At 38.2% G+C, this 22,763-nt stretch overlaps 1 protein-coding gene across 6 annotated transcripts in view; it reads left to right on the plus strand.

Moving 5' to 3' along the window:
* The window catches only part of Pard3b (par-3 family cell polarity regulator beta), a 974,006-nt gene that overhangs the window by 500,947 nt on the left and 450,296 nt on the right, over positions 1 to 22,763 (plus strand). For all 6 annotated transcript variants that reach the window (XM_048458971.3, XM_048458969.3, XM_048458967.3 and 3 more), the window contains 4 exons: positions 1,068 to 1,193; positions 2,547 to 2,905; positions 5,530 to 5,669; positions 12,027 to 12,155. In XM_048458971.3, the coding sequence (XP_048314928.3) occupies positions 1,068 to 1,193; positions 2,547 to 2,905; positions 5,530 to 5,669; positions 12,027 to 12,155 (754 nt within the window). The remainder of the gene's footprint in view (positions 1 to 1,067; positions 1,194 to 2,546; positions 2,906 to 5,529; positions 5,670 to 12,026; positions 12,156 to 22,763) is intronic.

The following is a 22,763-nucleotide window of genomic DNA, read 5'->3' on the forward strand; positions in this document are numbered from 1 at the left end:
TGTTAATTTGTAAACCCTAGGATGGCTCCATATTGTGCCCATGTTTGGAACTTTTTCTTTACCTTATTTATGTAGATCTGGTCCAACTTTACTTCCTTTCCTCCAGCCTGAGGATGGAGAAAACACCTGACATGGACCTGATTCCAAGGCGCGAACGAATGGGATGGATAAGCCTTCTGAATAATAGGGTCTGAATGGAAATGTTTGCTTACTTTTTAATATGCAAACTATTGTAACTTGTACTATGATGGCAAAACATGTGTAATTCTCTCACATCAGCCAGCAGTGACATCTCCCCTGAAGTTGTCAGTCTTGGCTGGAATGGTCCCTACTGATTTTCCTAGATCATGGAAAACATAGAAATGGGTTGGTATTTATGATATGAATATTTGCTCCAGGTAGAGGTGTGTGTGTGTGTGTGTGTGTATGTATGTATGTATGTATGTGCGTACGCATGCGCGTATGTGTGTATGCCTCTCCCACGTGTGTGTGTGATTGTGATTATGTGTGACTATGTGTGATTTTGTATGAATTCTAAAGATGAAACATTTGGCCAAATAGAAGCATAATCTATTTAGTAAACAAAAAACGATACTTATTTCTGAATAGCTATGTAGGAGAAATAATGAGCACATTTGTTCTCTGTTGTCAGGGTTTTCTGTCCTGCCTGGTTCCTGCAATTGTTAAGTCTCAAAGCAATCACACAGAGGTCTACATTAGTTATAAACTGATTGGCCCATTAGCTCAGACTTCCTATTAACTCTTATAACATATATTAGCCCACATTTCTTATCTGTGTTAGCTACATGGTTCAGTACGTTTTTAGGCAGGGAAGTCACATCTTGCTTCTTCTGTAGTAGGGTCACAACTGCGGAGGAATGGGCTTCCTTCTACCCAGAATTCTCCTGTTCTCATTGACCTGCCTCTACTTCCTGCCTGGTTGTCCTGCCTATACTTCCTGCCTGGCTACTGGCCAATCAGCATTTATTTAAAATATAAGTGACAGAATATAGACCATGGTCCCACACTAATACTCAGAAGTTTTATTTCAACCTAAATGTTTCTAGGATCCTAGGACTCTTCATCCGCGGCATTGAAGAACACAGCAGATGCAAGCAGGAGGGATTGTTCCAGGAAAATGAATGCATCGTAAAAATCAACAATGTGGACCTACTGGACAAAACTTTTGCTCAGTAAGCATTTTTTTTCATTGTTTATCTACTTTATTGATCTCTTGAATAGTTATAATCATTGTTGAGCTCATTATGACCAAAATCATAGATGTAATGTCAAGCCAGTTCCCTTTAAGTGACTCCTGACCATATATTTTTGAATGCATTTTATGTCTTCATACTCATAGGTGGCCAACACATGTGCCCAAAGTCTGTAGGGAGGTTGAGACACAGAATACAGTGAGCCTTCCTGCCTGTCTGTCTTTCTGGGCATCCATGAATGAAGGAGTTTGTTTTTCATGGGCTATGGGTCACTTAGACTGGTGTTTACTGGCTCTTTTCACAGACAGTTAATTCATCTTATTAATTAATATCCTTGATGTCAGTCTTCCTTAAACTGTAAAATCTGTGGGTGATGCCTATGAGAACTCAATGAGTAATAGAAACAAACTGTAAAAATTAAATTTAAAATGCTCTACCTAAAAAGTTATCTTTCTGAATGTGAAAAATATCACAAGGAATACCTGTTTCTATGCACAAATTAGAATATGTAGATTCCAGCTGCATCTAGCTCTACATATCTACATATACACACACATATATTGATATATCTTGACATTTTAGGGCTTCTAAGTTAAGCAAATAAGTAGCAATAATCTTTATTAATAATCAGTATCCTGTCTTACTTCTGAGCCAAACTGCTCATAACACAGCTTTTCTCTGGCCATTGGTTGTCAGTAGTGGGGGCTGGTGGCTGCTAGTCAGAGTCCTGTAACACAGACTGCTGCTTAGGGGGAGAATGAAATGATGTTTTTCTAAAACAATTTATTACATTCAACTATTATAGGGCAGAATTATGTGTCTCGCATATTTTGTTGCCCTGTTTTGCAAAGGCTTAGGAGCTCAATGATCCCTGTTTTACCAAAGTGGAAACTGAGTCATAAAACTCCAACTTAGAAATAGAAATAATCTATTAACAATGTGATTTTAAAAAGATTTAAATATGTGCTTAAGTAATCAATTCTGGCTAGATTTTCATATTTAGAAACACTTGAAAGCTGAGCGTTGCCAGTTAAGTTCTTTAGTCGCTCTGAGCTTCCACTTGAATTTGTTAAATGCGAGTGAGGTATATTTGTTTCATTTGGTTGTTAAGAAGAATAAGCTAGAGGATTATACACAGTCATCACGCATGTGTAGCTCGCGTGGAGGGGGCACCTTGGTGGGTAGGTGGTAAACAGTGAGTCACGCTGCAGCCATAATCCTGCAGCCTCCTATCCTCACTGACAAGGCTGCCTTGTCAGTCCCACACCTGCGCACCTCAGCAAGCCCTGCGCCAGAACACAGTGTCATTCTCTGATCATTCACTCCTTCAAGGGCCCAGGATGTCTTCCGCCAGGCGATGAAATCCCCCAGTGTGGTCCTCCACGTGCTTCTGCCTCAAAACCGTGAGCAGTATGAAAAGTCAGTCATTGGACCACTGAACATCTTTGGCAACAATGATGGGACTTCAAGAGCAAAGGTTCCACCTCCTGCCCGTGGGAAAGCAGCATTACAGGCAGCAAATCTCGCTGGAACTACCAGTCCTGAAGCAGATGAGTCAATTTCCCTGCAGCAAAGCAAGAGCCCCCGAGTTCCAAGACTAGGAAGAAAACTTGCGTCTCCCTCACTATCCCCTCTCATGGGGTTTGGCAGCAAGAAAAGTGCAAAAAAAATTAAGATTGACCTAAAGAAAGGTAATTATTAAATTGTGCTTAATAGCATTCTATTATTGTGCCGTGTAAAACTGGTTAAGAGAAATTCATTAAGGTTAATGCAGTTAATTCTCTTTTTCTTTAATTGTATCATAGAATAGATTTGAGTGTATATTTGGATAACTTAATTTTTTTAAAACTGTGCTACTTTCTTCTTCGTTTCTTCTGCAAAGTTTTGATTATGTGAAACAAGGAAACGTGAGGAATGGAGAGGATCAGTCCAGACTTGGGAAAAGCCGAGCAGCGTCACGTGACAGCTCAATACTGAGAAGGCCCGGGAGGCTAATTGTCTTCATTTTGAGCATAAATAAGTGATTTTTTTAAAAAAAAGCCTCCTTTAGGCCAGTTCAGTAATAGGGCCTCTGGCTCTACACAATGGTTTTTATATCAGTGAAAGGTTTAAATTTCAGAAAGACAATAGATAATGATTATTAATTTCAGATTCAATATTACATTTCTTCAAGACAGTCCAAATTCAAAGCTGCATGCAACCTTTCTTAATCTTTTTCAACTCTTTGTTCATTTATAGCACAGAGGAATTATCCTGGGCCACATGTGTACATGTATATTGACACGGCATTACACACATGCCCATGGACTGTTGCGTCCCCATTCATTCCCTACTTATTCCTTACCTTCCATCTGATATTCCCATTGTCACTTCGTAGAATCCTGTGGTTTTTCAAGTCAATTCACAGACTTGAATAGGTTTTTTTTTTACCAATTAATAATTTATTGGCTACCAGAAAATATCTTTAAATATTATTTGTGAATTTCAAATCAACACATATCTTTCATTGGGATATAAAAATTATTCTGAAAAGATTTATTGATCAAAATTGTATTCACTTATAAAAATCTGACCTTTGGAATAAAGTGAGTTGAAAAGAAGATACAGAGGTCAATATGCTTATATTTAAATTCATTACAAATCAGTCATGTCTAAATGCATTATTCTGTACCAGGAATCCAGCCATGTATGAGTTAGGTGCTTTGAGATAAGAGAGGAATCAGTCACCGAGTCCTGAAATGATATTCCGAAGAAGAGAACAGATCAACAAGGGGGGATTGTCTCTGTTAAATGTGAAACTATAATAGGCATGCCTTAATAGATAAATGGTTGTAGGAAGGAAGAAAGAAAAATTACAGTTTTTGCTAAGGTCTTTCAGCCAGGGCAAATTGCGTACTGGAAATGTCATTGATTGAAATTAGAATTTTAAGTAGATGAGGATATTTGATAATGGCAGGATCTGGACTGAAGAAGGAGAAACGTAGCAAAGTTTAAATATTCATAATTATATTCAGGAAAAAGAGAGAAACATGGAGACACAGAGAGAGATGGAGAGGTGGAAGGAAAGAGGGCAAATGAACCAAATAGATGCAAGCTCCTCTGGTCTATAAAATGATGATAATGATAATGAAGCAAAGAGCTGATAGAGACAATGGTGACAAGAGGGGACCTGGTCCTGTACAGATCGCTGGGCATTATCTGTGTTTATGTGGGAGGGCAATGCTGTGTGTTCTAGGGTGACAGACATGGTATGATGAGAGAGAAATGAAAATAAAAAATGTTCAAAATTATGGGAGAGCTAATTTCTAAAAATGAAATTAGAAAGTATCAAAGGTTGATAAAAGATAAGGCCAAGTATAGAAAAAATTCCTGGTGATGATCATAGAAGATCTGTCAGCTTCCTAATACTATCAGAAGGGATATGAAATAGGAGAGAATTTGGGGCTCACAATTTTCGAATTTTCAGTCCAGGGCTAGTTAGCTAGTTACTTTGGGACCTATAGCATGATGGGAATGTATAGTAAAGCAAGCCTCTCACTTTCTATCAGCCCCAAAGCAAAGAAAGAGAAACATGAGGGCGAGGGGAGGCTTATCTCCTTCATGTCATGCCTGGAATGACCTAACATCCTTCTACTATGCCCCATGCCCTGAAGGCCCTACTACATCCCAGTGTGTCACAGGCTGGAGACATGGGTCCTTGTGGGGTTCTTGTCCAAACCACAGCAGTACTTTATTCATGGTAGAAGCTTCAAGAAACACTAGTCATTGAGTACAGATTATTTACAGTTAAGAAATCCGCTTTCACCTTTAGTCACAGTAGAAGAGAGAGAGAAGATAGAGATTTAAGACAACTGGGAAGGGACAGAACAACCCCTGGGGACCATACAGGGGCTACAGCAGTAAAGCAATCAGGACACATGCAGAGAGTTGAGCCGCAAACTAATCAGTTGATTGAGAGACCAACAAAACTTCAACAAAGGAGATCATCTGCTTCGGAGGAAAGATGGAGTCAGGAGGGAGATTACTGAGGAACTAATACTATGGACATGTGGATGGCATGCCTTGTCTTCTAAATCCCAAATAAACAAAGTGTTATGTTATATATTGGATCCTCACTTCACTTTGATGCTCTCATTGCCTGTTCAGAAGTATAACCTTTACTTAAAACAGGAAAAGTGAAGCCTGTGTAAAATCTCTGAGAATGTAAATAAGACTTGGTCCGCTTGAATGTAACTAGGTGGAGTTTGATAAAGGAGTGAATGTTATGTGACCCACGCTTAAAGTGACAATATATATTTCTGGTCTTGTATGTTAGGCCCTGAAGGACTTGGTTTTACTGTGGTAACTAGAGATTCTTCTATACATGGTCCTGGTCCCATTTTTGTAAAAAACATCTTACCAAAGGGAGCAGCAATAAAGGACGGACGCCTACAATCAGGGGACAGAGTTTTGGAGGTAGGTTGAAGTTAATGTCTTCAGGCAAATATTTCTTTATATTTAAGTAAATAAAAATACAGACATATATAGCAGTCACTTATTGTCTCTTATTGGTCCTAGTACCCTCCCAAACTACAATATCTGCATGTTATGTACCTTCTTCTGCTCTGGGACATCAAAGAGAATAGGTAGGAACCAGAAACCTCTACAGGTCTGAATTTGAGTCTGGGACCTCTGAGAAAGTAAGCCTGAGTCAAGTCCTCTGTAGGTTTGGGCACATCCAAGCCTGGGAGCTCCAAGGGAGTAGACTGGAGCCAGAGACCTTTGCAGGACCAACTCTAGGAACTTCTGCAGGAGGGGATCCAGACCAAACTTTACAGAAACAGATCAAAACCAGTAACCTAGGCGAAAGTAGAAAGCAGAGCAAAGCCTGGGAGCACTGAGCAATCTCCAAGAACACAGAGTGACCAAAGGGGTAACTAGAACCATGGCACTGACTGTACCACAAGGAACAACCATCTGTGCTTTGGTTTCACTGGCACCTAGAAGATTAATCAACAGAATCTCAGACAGCCCCAACCATACCTATTAGAGGAAAAGATGGGTGAAACACCACAAAGAGCAACACAACACCAGTAAAACCTAAAGACCCTACAACAGCAAGATTAGAGTAACCAAATATAGATGAAACAGAAGAAAGTGACCTAAAAAATAACATTAGGAGAATGTTTGAAACTCTTAAAGAGGAAATGAGAAATTCCCTCAAAGAAAGGGAGGAAAAGACAAACAAAAAATTGGAAGACATCAGCAAATCCCTTCAATAAAACCAAGAAAAAACAAACATGTGAAAGAAACTATTCAAGACTTGAAAATTAAAATAGAGACAATAAAAAAAAGCACAAGCTGAGAGAATTATAGAAACAGAAATCTTGAGAAAAAGATCAGGAACCATAAATTCAAGCATGAACCACAAAATACAAGAGATGGAAGAGAGAAATGTCAAGCGCTGAAGATACAATAGAGGAAATAGACTCATCAGTTAAGAAAACATTAAATAAAACAAAAACTTAACCCAAAATATCAGGAAATATGGGACACCATGAAAAGGCCAAATCGTAGAATAGAAGGAGAAGAAATTCAACACAAAAACACAGAAAATATATTTAACAAAATCATAGAAGAAAACTTTCCCAACCTAAGAAAAAATATGCCTATGAATATACAAGAAGCTTACAGAACACCAAATAGACTGGATCCAAAAAAAAGTCCCCTTTCCAAAGAATAATCAAAACACTAAACATACAGAGTAAATAAAGAATATTAAGAGCTATAAAGGAAAAAGGTCAAATCACATATAAGGCAGACTTATCAGAATTACACCTGACTTCTCATTGGAGACAATGAAACTCAGAAGGTCGTGGTCAAGCATTATGCAGACATTAAGAGATCACGGATGCCAGCCCTGACTACTATACCCAGCTAAACTTTCAATCACCATAGAAGGACAAAACCAGATTTCACCAATACCTAGCCACAAACACAGCCCTATACAAAATACTAGAAGGAAAATTCCAACCCAAGGAAGTTGGCTACACCAACAAAAACACAGACAATTGATGGTCTCATAGCACCAAATCCCAAGGAAGGGAAAAATGCACAAATTAACATCATCAACAATGAAAACTAAACTAACAGGAGATAGCAAACACTGGTCTCTTAATATTAATATTATTATCCCTTAATATAAGTGGACTCAACTCACCTTTAAAAAGGCACAGGCTAACAGATTGGATAAAAAAACAGAATCCATCCTTCTGCTGCATACAAGAAACACACTTCAACCTCAAAGACAAACATCACCTCAGAGTAAAGGGTTGGGAAAAAATATTCCAATCAAATGGACCTAAGAAACAAGCAGGTGTAGCTATCCTAATATCTCACAAAAATAGACTTCAAACTAAAATCAATCAAAAGAAACAAAGAAGGTCATTTCATATTAGTCACAGGAAAAAATCCATCAAGAGGAAATCTCAATACTAAACATCTGCCCAAAAGACAAGGGCACCTTTGAATGTAAAAGAAACACTTCTAAAGCTTAAATCATACATTAAACCCCTCACACACTTCAACACTCCCTTCTAACCACTAGACAGGTCAGTTAGACAAAAAATGAACAGAAAAATAAGGGAACTAACAGATGTCATGACTCAAACGGACTTAACAGACATCTACAGAATATTCCATCCAAATGGAAAAGAATATACCTTCTTCTCAACACCTCATGGAACCTTCTCAAACATTGTCCACATACTTGGTAACAAAACAAACCTCAATAAATACAAAAATATTGGAATAACCCCATGTATCTAATCAGATCACCATGGTTTAAAACTAAAAGTCAATAGCAATACTAATTCCAGAAAGCACACAAACACATGGAAATTAAACAGTGCTCACCTGAATCATCAATAGGTCAAGGAAGAAATAAAGGGAGAAATTAAAGACTTCCTAAAATTCAATGAAAGTGACTACACAATATATCCAAATTTATGGGACACAATGAAAGCAATGTTAAGAGGAAAGTTCATAGCACTAAATGCCTACATGAAGAAGCTTGAAAAATCCCACACTAGTGAGTTAACAGAACATTTGAAAACTCTAGAACAAAAAGAATCAAACTCACAAAGGAGAACTAGATGGCAGAAAATAATAAAATTGAGAACTGAAATCAACAAAATAGAAACAAAGAAAACAATACAAAGAATCAATGAGACAAATAGTTGGTTCTTCAAGAAAATCAACAATGTAGACAAACCTTTATCCAAACTAACCAAAGGCAGAGAGAGAATATCCAAATTAACAAAATCAGAAATGAAAATAGGGACATAATAGACACAAAGAAAATACAGAGAATCATAAGGTCATATTTTAAAAATCTGTACTCCACAAAATCGGAAAACTTGAAGAAAATGGACAACTTTCTGGAAAATATCACTTACCGAAATTAAATCAAGACCACATAAGCAAATTAAACAAACCTATAACTGCTGAAGAAATAGAAACAGTCATCAAAAAAAAAAAAGCACAGGACCAGATGGTTTCAGCTCAGAATTGTACGAGATTTTCAAAGAAGAACTAATACCAATGCTCCTCAAATTATTCCACACAATAGAAACAGAGGGAACATTGCCAACCTCTTTCTGAGGCTACAATTACCCTGATACCCAAAATACAGAAAAACATTACTAAAAAAGAGAATTACAGACCAATCTCGTTCATGAACATTGATGCAAAAATACTAAATAAAATACTGGCAAATCAAATCCAAGAACACATCAGAACCATCATCCACATGATCAAGTTGACTTCATCCCAGAGATTCAGGGATGGTTCAGCATACAAAAATCTGTCAACGTAATCCACCATATAAACAAGCTGAAAAATAAAAACCACATGGTCATCTCATTAGATGCTGAAAAAGCTTTCGACAAAATACAACTTCACTTCATGATAAAGGTCTTGGAAAGATCAGGGATACAAGGAACATACCTAAACATAATTAAGGCAATATACAGCAAGCCAACAGCCAACATCAAACTAAATGGAGAGAAACTCCCAGTGATCCCACTAAAATTAGGAATAAGACAAGGTTTTTCACTCTCTTTGTATCTATTCAATATAGTTCTTGAGGTCCTGGCTAGAGCAATAAAACACCAAAAGGAGATCAAGGGGATAAAAATCAGAAAAGAAGAAGTCAACCTCTCACTGTTGGCTGACAATATGATAGTTTACATAAGCAACCCCAAAAATTCTACCAAGGAATTTCTACAACTCATAAACACTTTCACTACTGTAGCAGGATACAAGATTAACTCAAAAAAATCAGTAGCCCTCCTGTACACAGATGATAAAAAAGCTGGGGAAGAAATCAGAGAAACAACACCCTTCACAATAGCCACAAATAACATAAAATATCTCGGAGTAACTCTAACCAAACAAATGGAAAACTTGTATGACAAGAACTTTAAATCTTCGAAGAAAGAAATTGAAGAAAACACCAGAAAATGGAAAGATCTCCCATGCTCTTGTGTAGGTAGAATAAACATAGTAAAAATGGCAATCTTGCCAAAAGCAATCTACAGATTCAATGCAATGCCTAGCAGAATTCTTCACAGACCTTGAAAGAACAGTACTCAACTTCATATGGAAAAGCAAAAACCCAGGATTGCCAAAACAATCCTGTACAGTAAAAGAAGGCATTACAGTCCCTGATTTTAAACTCTACTAAAGAGCTACAGTACTGAAAACAGCCTGGGTATTGGCATAAGAACAGACAAAAAGACCAGTGAAACCCAATCAAAGACCTGGATATTAATCCACACACCTTCAAACACCGGATTTTTGACAAGGAAGCAAAAAATATCAAATTGAAAAAAGAAAGCATATTTAACAAATGAGGCTGGCACAATTGGGTATCAACATGTAGAAGAATTAAAATAGACTCATATCTATCAAACTCAACCCAAATGGATCAAAGACCTCAACATAAAGCCAGTCACACTAAACCTTATAGAAGAGAAAGTGGAAAGTACACTTGAACGCATTGATTGGCACAGGAGACCACTTCCTAAATTTAACCCCAGCAGCACAGACACTGAGAGAAGCAATTAATAAATGGGACCTCCTGAAACTGAAAATCTTCTGTAAAGGAAAGTACATGGTCAACAAGACAAAATGAAAGCCTACAGGATGGGAAAAGATCTTCACCAACCCCACATAAGACAGAGTTCTGATCTCCAAATTATACGAAGAACTCAGGAAACTGATCATCAAAAGAACAAATAATCCAATTAAAAAATAGAGTATAGACCTAAACAGAGAACTATCAACAGAGGAATCTAAAATAGCTGAAAGACATTTAAGGAAATGTTCAACATCCTTAGTCATCAGAGAAATGTAAATCAAAACAACTCTGAGATTCCATTTTACACCTGTAAGAATGGCCAAGATCAAAAACACTGATGACAGCTTATGCTGGAGAGGTTGTGGGGAAAAGGGAACACTTCTGCATTGCTGGTGGGAGTGCAAGCTGGTCCAGCTCCTTTGGATGTCAGTGTGGTAATTCCTCAGAAAATTAGGAAACAACCTTCCTCAGGACCCAGTAATACCACTTTTGGGTATATATTCAAAGAATCGTGCCATGGTGACATGTGCTCAACTATGTTCATAGCAGCATTGTTTGTCATGGCCAGACCTAAATGCCCCTCAACCGAAGAAGAATGGATAAGGAAAATGTGGAACATTTACACAATGGAGTACTACACAGCAGAAAAAAAAATGACATCTTGAATTTTGCAGGCAAATTGATTGAGCTAGAAAACATCATTTTGAGTGAGGTAACCCAGGCACAGAAAGACAAATATCACATGTATTCACTCATAGGTGGTTTTTAAACATAAAGTGAAGAAAACCAGCTTACAAACCACAGTCCCAGAGAACTTAGACAACAATGAAGACCTTAAGAGAAACATATATAGATCTAATCTAAATGGGAAGTAGAAAAAGACAAGCTCTCCTGAGTAAACTGTGTGCATGGGAATCTTGGGATAGGGTTGAAGGGGAGGGGAGAGGCAGGGAGAAGAGCAGAGAGAAATGTAGAGCTCAATAAAAGTCAATAAAAAGTATATTATTAAGTAAGTTTTGGAAACATTTTGGCAGTTCACGTAGTTCTAGATCAGGAAGGATGCTCCACCTGACACATGGAGCTCTGAGGCTGATGTCCAGTAACCTATGGTAACCTGTTGATAACACTTTTCTAGACAAAAGGAACATTTGGGATTACACTAAAATACATGGACTTCTTGAGTAATCTTCTATAAATTAAATAATCCACTTCTGCATGGTAAATTGCAGTCTATTTCATACCTATTTGATAAATTAATTTCTGACATTTCTCAATCTGATTTTCCCCTTGTAAAAATGTAATGACTTAAGAAAAAATTCCAGTATAAAACAATTTTTTGATTGAGTTTGTCTAAGTATCAAAATTATGATGTCCATTTTATTATTGAAATATATTTGGCCATATTCTTAGTATCATCTTTTCATTGCTTCATGGAATTCATGAACCCATTTGTTGCATATAATTCACAAAATAAAGAATTCAAAAAATCACCTAGGAGCTGTGCATGGTGGTACATGCCTATAATCCCAAAATTCAATAACCCTGTCAGAAAGATCTGAGTTCAAGGACAGCCTTGACTTTACAGCAATACATTGCTGGCCAACTCAGCAAGACCTGTCTCAAATAAAAGGGCCAGGGGAGGTGATAGGTAATGTTCTAACTGTTGATATGTATATGGTTCTGCTCACTAGGTAAACGGCAGAGATGTCACAGGAAGAACTCAGGAAGAGCTTGTAGCCATGCTGAGGAGCACCAAGCAGGGAGAAACAGTATCCCTGGTCATTGCCCGCCAAGAAGGGAGTTTCCTGCCCCGAGAGCTGGTAATATTCAAATCTCTGTCTCCCTGAACTTTCAGTGCTGTGATTAGCATCTATGTGGAACTCCCACTAGCTGAGTACTGGTTAGCATCCATGTAGAACTGACAGTAGCTGAGTACTGGTTAGCATCCATGTGGACCTCACACTAGCTGAGTACTGGTTAGCATCCATGCGGAACTCCCACTAGCTGAGTACTGGTTAGCATCCATGTGGAACTCACACTAGCAGGGTACTGATGCTAAATTTAGTGTTCGGAGCAAATGTTCGGCATGTGTGTGTTATCCCATTTGATCCCATTTGGAGTACCAGACTTGTAGGACTACTGAAGAACTGGAGGGGTGGGGGACAGTATATATACACAACACAAACTCAAATAGATTTTGATAACGAATAGCTTTTCAAGCAAGTCAGTAAAATATATGTTTGAGTTAATATTATGAACTAGATGAGCAACATAGTCCATAGGTCTCCTTTAATGAGCATTCTAAGTACCAACTTAATGGGAGACATGCATAGACAGGAAAACTGGATGAGGAATGTACAAAATAATGTTGTTCTAGTGTGACATTTTTCTCTAGGTCTACAACTGTTTTAAAATTAAAATTTAACAAATACATAAAAGAAATAACTCAAAAGAGGTAACTATATGGGCACCAGGCCTTTTATGCTAACCTATAGACCTAATAGCCTGTTCTTCTATATGGGGTAACTCCATGTAAAGTTTATTTGTATATATTTTAAGAAGCTTCTACATTATTAGGTTTCCATATGATTTTCTCCAAAGGTCTTTAGAGTTAGTCATCCCTCCCATTCTTCCTCCTTAACCCTCTAAACCCACCTAGTTTAACCTTTCCAGTTTCATTATTCCTTCCCGGACCACCTATACACTGTATTTTATCTCCCTTCCCTTGAGAGCTCCCTTGATGACACACACATGCCACTTTGTGGTCCTTTATTACCTTCTTGACTTCTGTGGGTTATGTAAAGAAAACATACAAAGCTAAAATTTAAATCTAGTATCTACATATGAGAGTAAACATGTGACATTTGACTTTCTGGATCACCTCACTCAGAATGATGGTATGTAATGTTTTTATATATTTATAAGTTTTATTAATTTGCCTGTAAATTTTGTAATTTTGAATTTTTAACAGATGAACAATATCCCATTGTATAAGTCTACCACATGTTCATTATCTAGTCAATGGTTGATGAACATCTAGGCTGTTTATATGTACTGGATATTGTGGATAGATTAGCAATTAACACAGATGAGCAGGCATCTCTCTAGTAGGATATAGGGTCTTTTGGGTATATAGCTGGGTCATGTGACAGATATGTGTCTGTCTTTTAAAGAAACCTCCACACTGAATGCAGTAGTGGCTGTAGCAGTTTTCACTCCCAGCAGGAGTAAGTATCCCCATTTCCCCACACACATATCACCATGTGTTGTCTTTCTTATCTTAGGCGTTCCGATTGTTGGAGTTGTTGGCCGTTGGGCTTACGTAGACCCACAAACATTATAGAGTTTTGCCATTACTCTTGGTTAACCTCCAAAACTTGGCAGTAGGACCCTATTGCTGAAGATACCACATACTGGAGTGAGAAAACATGGAGAAATAAATTGGTACTAACCTGGAATGTGGGCTGCCTAGCTTTCATAGTGCTGGAAGGTGCTCTCCATACTGCCAGAAGAGAGTAATCACCAGTCTCCCCTGTCTGTAGTCTCTAGCCGCAATAATGAATGGCCTTGCAACATATGCCTCCAGTGAATTGGGAGTAACCAAACACTTTGTGACTGGACTGAATTCTGATCCACAGGAAGGAATCCATACCTGGCCCTGTTAGAACCTGTGTGTCCTGAGGTCATAGACCCTACTTTAATTTACTACTATTGTTCTACTTAATGGGCTCCTAAGAACATATTTGATAATCATAGATTAGAGCAGCTCTCGACTCTCATCAAGAAGCTGCTTCTTATAGAAAATGATGATTAACTTGGAGAGCTACAACTGGTCAATCTGTGGAGAATAAAAGACTTCTGAATTCTCAGTCCCAAATGGAACATCTGTATCACACACCTCCCCACAAAGCTCAGGAGTCATTGCAGAAGAGGGTGACAGAAAAATTTTAATGGCCAGAGGCAGTGGGTGATTCCAGTGGGAGAAGAAACAGTTTTCTGAACAAAACAGAGCAGTTCCATCTATGAGCTCACGGCCGTTGTGACAGTGCAAACAAATGCTATACAAGCTCAAACAAGACAAAACCCCACCATGGAGGGGGAGAGGGTGAAGTGGGCGGTAAGCTTTACTCCTAGCTGAATAACTATTGGCGTGGGTAGCTCCTGTGAGAAGGTGGATAAGTTTTCTTTAAAGGTGTCCATGGTCAGACAAGCATGATCCAGGGGTGGGCGCTGTACCCGAGAATATTTGAGCAACAGAAACAGGAGTTAGTGGAGTTTTGAAGAAAGAAAAGAAATAAAGAAAGAAAGGAAGGAAGGAAGGAAAGAAGGAAGGAAGGAAGGAAGGAAGGAAGGAAGGAAGGAAGGAAGGAAGGAAGGGGATGGGGGAGGGAGGGAAGGAGAGGGGGAGGAAGAAAGGAAGGAAAGAAAGGAGGAGGAGGAAGTTGGAGAGTTTGGGGAGTAGGGTAGATCTGGGAGGAATTCTGGGAGAGAATTATATTGGGAGAGAATATCAAACTATATTGCATAAAATTGTCCCTTCACTCAGGGGGACGTGAGTTATGAAAAGAATAAAAAGCCATTTTTTCCTTTTAGTTCTAGGCCTATCATAGATTTTTGTTTTGTTTTGGCAGTGAATAGGTGTATAAGATATATTTGATACTAAGAGTGTAAAATTTAATGTGAAGTTGCGCTGTTATTTTGAATGCCTTTTCTAACTATCAGTATTTATTAAGTTGTATGACTTTGGGTCTGGTTAATTGTGGTGTATGATGTTTTTATTTATTTATGTTTTTATAATAAAGTATATAAAATTAATTTTAAAAATAGAGTCTTAAAGAATTAATAAAATATTACTTAGAAGAGAAAAATTCAATGAATGGAAATAAAAATATACTCCAGTGTTCAAAATGAGCATGAGGACCATGAAGGCATCTTCCGAGCCCAGCACTCACACTGACGGGAGTTCAGTCTTGCTGGACTCTGAGAAAGGTGTCTTCAGAGAATTTCAAGTCATGAAAAATGAATCTTTTCCACCCAGAAACTACTCAACTAGTAATTTTTTAATTAATGATCAAAGATGTACAAATAGTTATGTACATTGATTTTCCCTCATATATAGCATAGTAACATGTTTAATGTGTACAACTAGAAGCTGTTGGTTAAATAAATAACTAAATATTTCTCCAGTGAAATATAATCACTACTTTAAATGGTATTATTGAAGATTTATTTATAATTTGAGAAAATCCATAGCATAAACTAATTAAGATATAAGACATAAAATTATACATGATAAATTATCTAATTATATAAAGGCTTGAAAAACGATTGGGAAGAAGTACACCTAAAATGTTAAAGAGTTTACATTTGTTAAAAAAGAGAACATGTTTATTTATTGAAATACTTTGCTTTTAGAATGATTATAGAAAATTTAAAAGGACATTTATATGTAAGGACAACAAGCAAAAGATGATATGATAAAAAGGACTCTTGGTTACCTCTTGATTTGAATTTGTCTTTCCTTTGAATCTGAAGGAACTGACAAGGGCTTATATAAGTGGCAGGAGAGGTTGTCAGAGGTAAGTGAGCAACCAGGATTAGTAGCTATTGAGGGGCTGTTTAAAGATATTATTACCAAATATGTGAAGTGGTGTTGCATAGATTGAAAAATGAACTTTCAACCTTTCCTAAACCATTAATCTATTAATCAATTTAAGCATCCATTCAATGAATCACCTACTATCTTCTCAGTACAAAGTTGGAGAATCTAGGAGTACAAAAATAATTCAAACTCATTTTCAGCTCATTTTGTGCTTGACCCAAGGCAAATGGTTGGAAGAGAGTAATGTTATAAGAACTTCTCAACCATGCAAATACACAAGGAGGAAATGAATTACTTAGAATATTCAAACCCAGCCTGCCTTATCACCTGCCAAAAATGTTGGACCCATGAGATGGTTCAGCAGTAAAGACACGGCCTGGCAAACCTGATGACCTGAGTTCTGTCTCCACGACCCACATGAAGGAAAGAAAAATCAACTACACACCCCTATTTCTCTGTGCTCTGACTTAGCTATTATCTGTGCTCTGCACATACTTGAGTACAGCCTTACTGCCGTGCTACTATTCCCAGTAATGCTCTGTATCTTACTCACAGGTCCTCCCTTCTTCCCTCCAAGTACTTTCGGGTATAGAATTTCCATTCTTTATTGCTATTTCTTTCCCAATGTCCCATTACACTGTTACACACTGTGGGAATATCGACGGTAAAAAGTACAAAAAGAGAGAGAAAAGAAGGAAGGGAGGGAAAAAGAAAAGGAAGGGAGGGAGGGAGGGAGGATAAACAGAGAGAACAAAAGGAAAGGAGGGAGGAAGGAGAGGGGAGGGGAGGAAGGAGAAAGAAAGAGAGAAAAAGAAAGGGAAGAAGGTATGGATGGAAGACGAAAGGAGAAAGAAAGGGAGGAGAGAGAGAGGAGAGAGAGAGAGAGAGAGAGAGAGAGAGAGAGAGAGAGAGAGAGAGAGGAGAGAGAGAGAGAGAAACTTTGACCTTTCCATGAACCATGATTCTGGAAGGAATAAAACTCTTCTTAAAGAGAGACATTTGAACTGTCCTATCCATTATCGAAATGGAACCCAAGTGACAAAGCTCTCACTGGCTGCTTAAACCTCAGAAACCTCCATCTCTACCTGGTAACTCCTTTAGCTCCCTCCCATATCTTCTGGAATTCCCGACTCCAAGGCTAATCCCCATCTTCTAGAAGCCTTCCTTCATCTTCCCCTAGACAAGAAGGAAAAAAGTATGTAATTTTGAGTTCTCAACTCAAAAGATACTTTTTTATTTTTTAAAAAAATATATTTGGAATGTTATTAAATTGAATAGTGGAATTCTTAACATCCAAGTAAGTTTACCTCTCAACTTTTAAATTAAAATGAGTGCCAGCATAGTTACATAATATATCTAAGTTTCCTCAAAGAACTGGGAAGAGAGAACCAAGGTCTTCTATACCTGGAGTCTTCTCTGGAACCCAGCTCCTCCAACTGCCTTTCTGTATCAACCACTTCTCTGTGTGGCTGGGAGCTGCCCAGCAATCATGGTCAGGTTTATCTTCATAGACTGGGTGCCTTTTGTGAGGATTAAAGAGATAATACATACAAACAGAGCTCCTGGAATCATCTCTGGCCATTTGTAAGTTCTCAGTATCATTAGCTCCAATTATTTCTTCCAGTGCACCCCTTCCTCAGTAGTAGTGTGAATATAATATTCCACTCGAGATGCAATTTCCAGAGACTGGATTAAGATCAACGACACCTTTTGAACATTGTAACTTCCTTACTTACTGTTTTAAAATATATTCTGGGATCCTAAATAATGAATATCAAATATAATTTTGTAGCCCATCAACTCTATAAGTGAGGCAGTCTCTGTGTTTTATTTTGTTGTTGTTAAATAGACTTTAGTGGAATTTGATTTCTATTCCAGAATGACATAGACTGAGCCTATCAGGGAACATAATAAAATAATTGTGCAACTATGAGATTATAAATATTAATAAATTATTCTCGTTTTTATCTTATAACCATTTAGTATTAATTCTCTTACAACATTCTGGCAAACATCTAGACACTTATTGTTTGATAATCAACTATCCAAATATATGGCACACTTTTATAATCATAGCAAAGAAAGGGTTTGTGGGGCCCTAGATAGGAACCCAGAATCTGTATTTGAGGGAAATAAACAGGATTTTGTTGTTGTTTAGTTTTGGCTTTTTTGGTTTTGTTTTTGTTTTTCACCAACCTAATCAGCTGCCTTGAGCAGTAAGGAGCAAGAACCACACAGGAAGTTTAAAAAGAGGCCATGTTTGTGTGCATAAGGCTAGCTCAGTAGGAATCCCTTGATCATATAGCATACTCTGGACTTTTTGACCGAACAAAATAAGGAACAGTGTGTTGGTGATGCAGCTTGGTGCTTTCCTTTCTCAAGTAGAAGGTGGTGTCACTTTTGTCTATTCTTCCTTAACCTGATGCTGCTCTTGACTTTCCATTGAGAGCCCAAGGAACTGAAGAAGGGCAGCATTTCCTGCCTTTGTCGTTTTTCTCTCCTTTGAAGAAAACAAATTCTGTTTGTTTTTTTCACTGTTTGGAGGAAAGTGCTTTTTTCTTTACTAAGCCCAGCTCATTCATGAGAATGCTTGTCCTCCTGAACAGCACTGTCTGTTCTGTCTTCTGGCAGCTAAGTTGTCCTCATTTTCTTGTTATCTTTAGCTTCCTGGAGAGTCTTAGTGCTTATAGCCAGAGGAGCATGTGCTCAGCAGGTCTACAGGAAGTACCAACATACAACTGTCTCTCAGATATGAGCCCCTGTCATTCCAGATGTCTCAGTATCCACTTCCTGTTCATTCTTCCTAATCTGTAACCCAAGAGTACCCTGCTGAACTTATGTGTGCCCCTCCTTCCTTCCTCCTGAGTGACGATGTAGTGTTCTAAGTTTTGTGGCATGGATAGCCAGACTTTCTGTTTGTTTCAAATTCTGTTGACACTCAGAAAAAGGGAGTTTGTGCATCAACGTCACATTAATTTAGCCATTTCTAGTTTCCTTACTGAAATGACTGCTTTAAAATGTATCTTTCCATTTCTAGACCCCACCCAATGAGGTAAGTGTACATTTAAGAATCATCCACTTAACATTTTTCTGTAGCAGATACTTTGAGATTGGTGTTAGTGGTAGAATGGACAAGGAGACTGCTATGTCTGCCTCTCTCCTCAGAATGAGTACTATGTTACTTCATGGCTGTGGGTCTGTCCAGTGAAGGATGCGGCCACACGTTCTTTTCTTACCCTTAGCACTTGAAATTCTTTTTATTTTCCTTCGTCTTATACAAAGACTTAGGATTTCTATTTAGAAAAGATTCTGAAGAACCAAAGGTTTCTATTCATTGCTGACTCAGTTTGCTTCTCCATTGCTGTGACAAAATTTAACTTAGAGGTTTTAGTCTATCCCTGAGAGAAGCCAAGGCGAGCTTGCAGCACAAACTCCCAAGGTTCACTGTTTACAGCCTGCTCAGCCACCTTTTTATAAAGCCCTGACCTTGGCACCACCCACAGTGGGAGAAGCCACCTTTCATCAATTAGCAACCAAGATAATGTCCCCAAACATGTCCACAGCCAATCTGAGGGGATTCTATTCCCAGGTAAGTCTACGTTTATGGAGAGGAAGGGAGAGAGAGGGAAAAAGAGAGAGAGAGACCTAGATGAGTTATTTTCTGTGTGAACATGTGCATGTATTTGCATGTCTTCCTTCATTTATTAGTGAGGAAAGAACATTCTGCCCTTTCTTTGTTAATCTCTTTAACATTTCATTTTCTGACTTTCTGCGTGTCTTTAAATTATCCTGAAAATTACAGCAACCCTGGTGGGTAAAACGAGCTGAGAAAATTTCAAATGTGTTTATAATTTCTACCTGCCATGTTTGGCTGCTATTAAATGCTGCTCTGTGCAAGTGGGATTAACTGTATTTCAAGCAAGTTTCTCCCAGACTGTATGATTGAAAACCAAAACCATGCTGGTTTGATCTTCACTTAGCAGTATTGCTGTTGTGAAACACAAATGGTGTACGCTTAATGGTTACTAGGCTTTGCATTTTGACTCTACCATGGATATCTTGCTCCTGTGACATCATCTACGCAAATGAGATGTGGTTCCAAATCCTTCAGGATTTACTTAGCTTATTATTAGATGGAAAAAAATGATGGCACCTTCAAATATCGAATTATTTGCCATCATAAATCATGGAAGAATTTTGGTATGAAATCTTAGATGAACCTCGTTTAGCTGATATATTATTTTATTCCCTTTGGCTATATGATTCAAATTATTCAATGCTTAATTAACCAAGATACTTAAGGAAAAAGGGATGTTATTAATGGGAAACATCTTTCAGCCTGTGAGAGGCTGGACCAAGTTGAGGCATGGCTTTGGGGTAGCAAAAGACCACAGTCCCGCCCTCTCACCCCTTTCTTCCTGTGATCCACTTCTTGATGTTGGGTCTCTGTCCCTTTCCATAAGTTTTCCCTTTTAATAAAGAAAAAGTTTAGAATATTCTCATTCGGAGTTAGCTTAGGATTATTTGTCTCGCGTTCCCCCCATTTGACATGTTCAGCCTCATGTTATAGGGACTGTTTGTGGATAAGTAGCAGAAATTGAAGGATAATTTCAATTTTTTTTCTATACACTAAAATATAAGAGTTTGGTTTGTAATTAAAATTATCATGCAAAAAACTGCTTTGCTGCATTGCAAAGATTCTTTCAATAAAATCTCTAAGTGATTTAAGATGGAGTGCTAGGTGACTGTTTCCACTCAAGCTTTCAACAAATTTTCAATTTCCTTCTTACTGAATTTCTGGTCAGCTAGTATGTGTTGCATTTTTTTAGATTGGATTTTCTTTTATAATTTCATACATATATAATGAACTTTAATCGACATTCTTCTCTTCTTCAAGCTCCTAACAGACCACTTTTTTCCAGGTCTCCCTCCTCCTTTCATGTCAGTTTGTCTGTGTGGAAGTACTGTTGTCTGTCTGAGGAAGCTCAGACTTGGGAGTTATCTGCTTGAAGAGGCACATAGTCCTGCTGCCTCAGCAGTGAAATACTAATCCAGTTCTTGGGAGATAAACTCCAGAGGAGAGTAAAATGCATTCCTCTCTTCGAGGACCTTGGACTAACCAGAGTCTGTAAAAAAGAGTTGCCAGTGAAGCAATGATACAAATCAAGTGTTGTGGGATTCCAGGAACATTCTAGATGAGGAAGAACTCTGTGAGCATCGAACATTTCAGATGAGTCTTGATGACATGGGATTTCAAAATGCAAAGCAAGAAGATGGGAGTGTATTACTGCCTTCAATTAATCAGAGACTGACAAGTACCAAATAGATGAAGCAAATTTTAGAAGTAGTATCATTTGGAATAACTTTGAAAAGCCAAAGAGATGTTGGATACTTGCTAAGAACCTCCTACTAAAGTCCATTTCTCCATCAAACTTTGAGAACTGTAGAGAAATAGCCATTAGAATCTGCAACTGGGAGTCTTACAGACTAGATGTAAAGTAAAACTTGTGTTCATACTCAACCTTGTGGTACCTGTGTTTCCACATTTGTCAAGTGAGGTTCAAAACACCATGTAGATTGTAGGGTTAATGTAATAAGTAACCAAGCACAGTTGCTAACATGCACTGAATACCAAATAATGCTCACCTCTGTTGATGTTTCCTGTGCCTACAGTACAGCTCAGTGTTTGTAAACTGAGTGCATGAATGCCATGTGTTACTAAAGCTGGTTGTGTTCCTAATGTGCATTGCACACCACACCTGTGATGGACAGTTTTAAAGCAAATCAAGACATATGCAAGAATATCCTTGTAATCTTCAATAGAAGCAATCACTAATTACCGCAGCAGCATGGGACAGGGTGACTTAAGCAAGTATTTTAAAGTTTATGACTATCTCTGTAACTTATGAAGATACTTATACGATCCAGCTGGAAAGTTTACTCATGAAGACATGGCAGTACCAAGTATCATTGTTATATTTGGAAATATCAGAGATCCTTTGCAAGTCTTCCTAAATGCTCCAACAACAGCTACAGTGGTTTGTTATAATAGTTCTCAAGAGTGGCCTCAGGGCCTGCGGTATCGGTAAACACTCAGGGACGACAGACAGGCAGTCTGTTTCCCTACAGACCTACTGAGTCAGACTCCAGAGGGAGGATGTTGAGTTTTGTTCAGCACATCGTCCTGAGGATTTCCATGTTTATTCAAATTAGAGAATGGTTGGAAAATAGCTCTGTGATGAGGAACCGAAGTGCTTAGGAGAACCCAGTGTCTGGGGCTGGTGAGCTTCAACAGCCACATTTCATACCCTATTCCTGCATTCTGTGAACAATTGCACATTCTCTGAAAATTCAAGCCCAATTGAGTTGTGCCTTTTTGGCCATGTGCCCCCCATTCTGGCAAAGGGCCAGTGGTTAGTACAATCCAGTTACCCAACTCAATTATACCTGATCCATTTAGGCAAACTCAATTGTACTTGACTTCTTCAAGCCCAACTCGATTGTGCATTTAAATCTCCACACTCAATTCGATTGTGCCCAGAATTTGTTACATGGCACCTTGTAACTTGTAGACTTAGAGACAAGCCGGAGGGAAATGTTCTGGAGACTATGGGCTTTTTTGGCATCTGTCTGTTCTACTGAATTCCCCCGGTTCCATGCTGTCCCTCTATTCCCTCTATTGGGTGCTGCAGAGTAAAGAACTTCCGATTGTCCCAGTGTAGCCACCATATCCCACTGCTATTCCCTGAACAATGGTCAGAGGCAGTTGTTGCCAGGGTCTTGTTTTCTTTTTCAAGAAATTGGGGCAAAAACTCACATAGATTTG

This window comes from Myodes glareolus, chromosome 1, assembly GCF_982192425.1.
Source record: "Myodes glareolus chromosome 1, mMyoGla1.1, whole genome shotgun sequence".
NCBI classification, from domain to species: Eukaryota; Metazoa; Chordata; class Mammalia; order Rodentia; family Cricetidae; genus Myodes; species Myodes glareolus.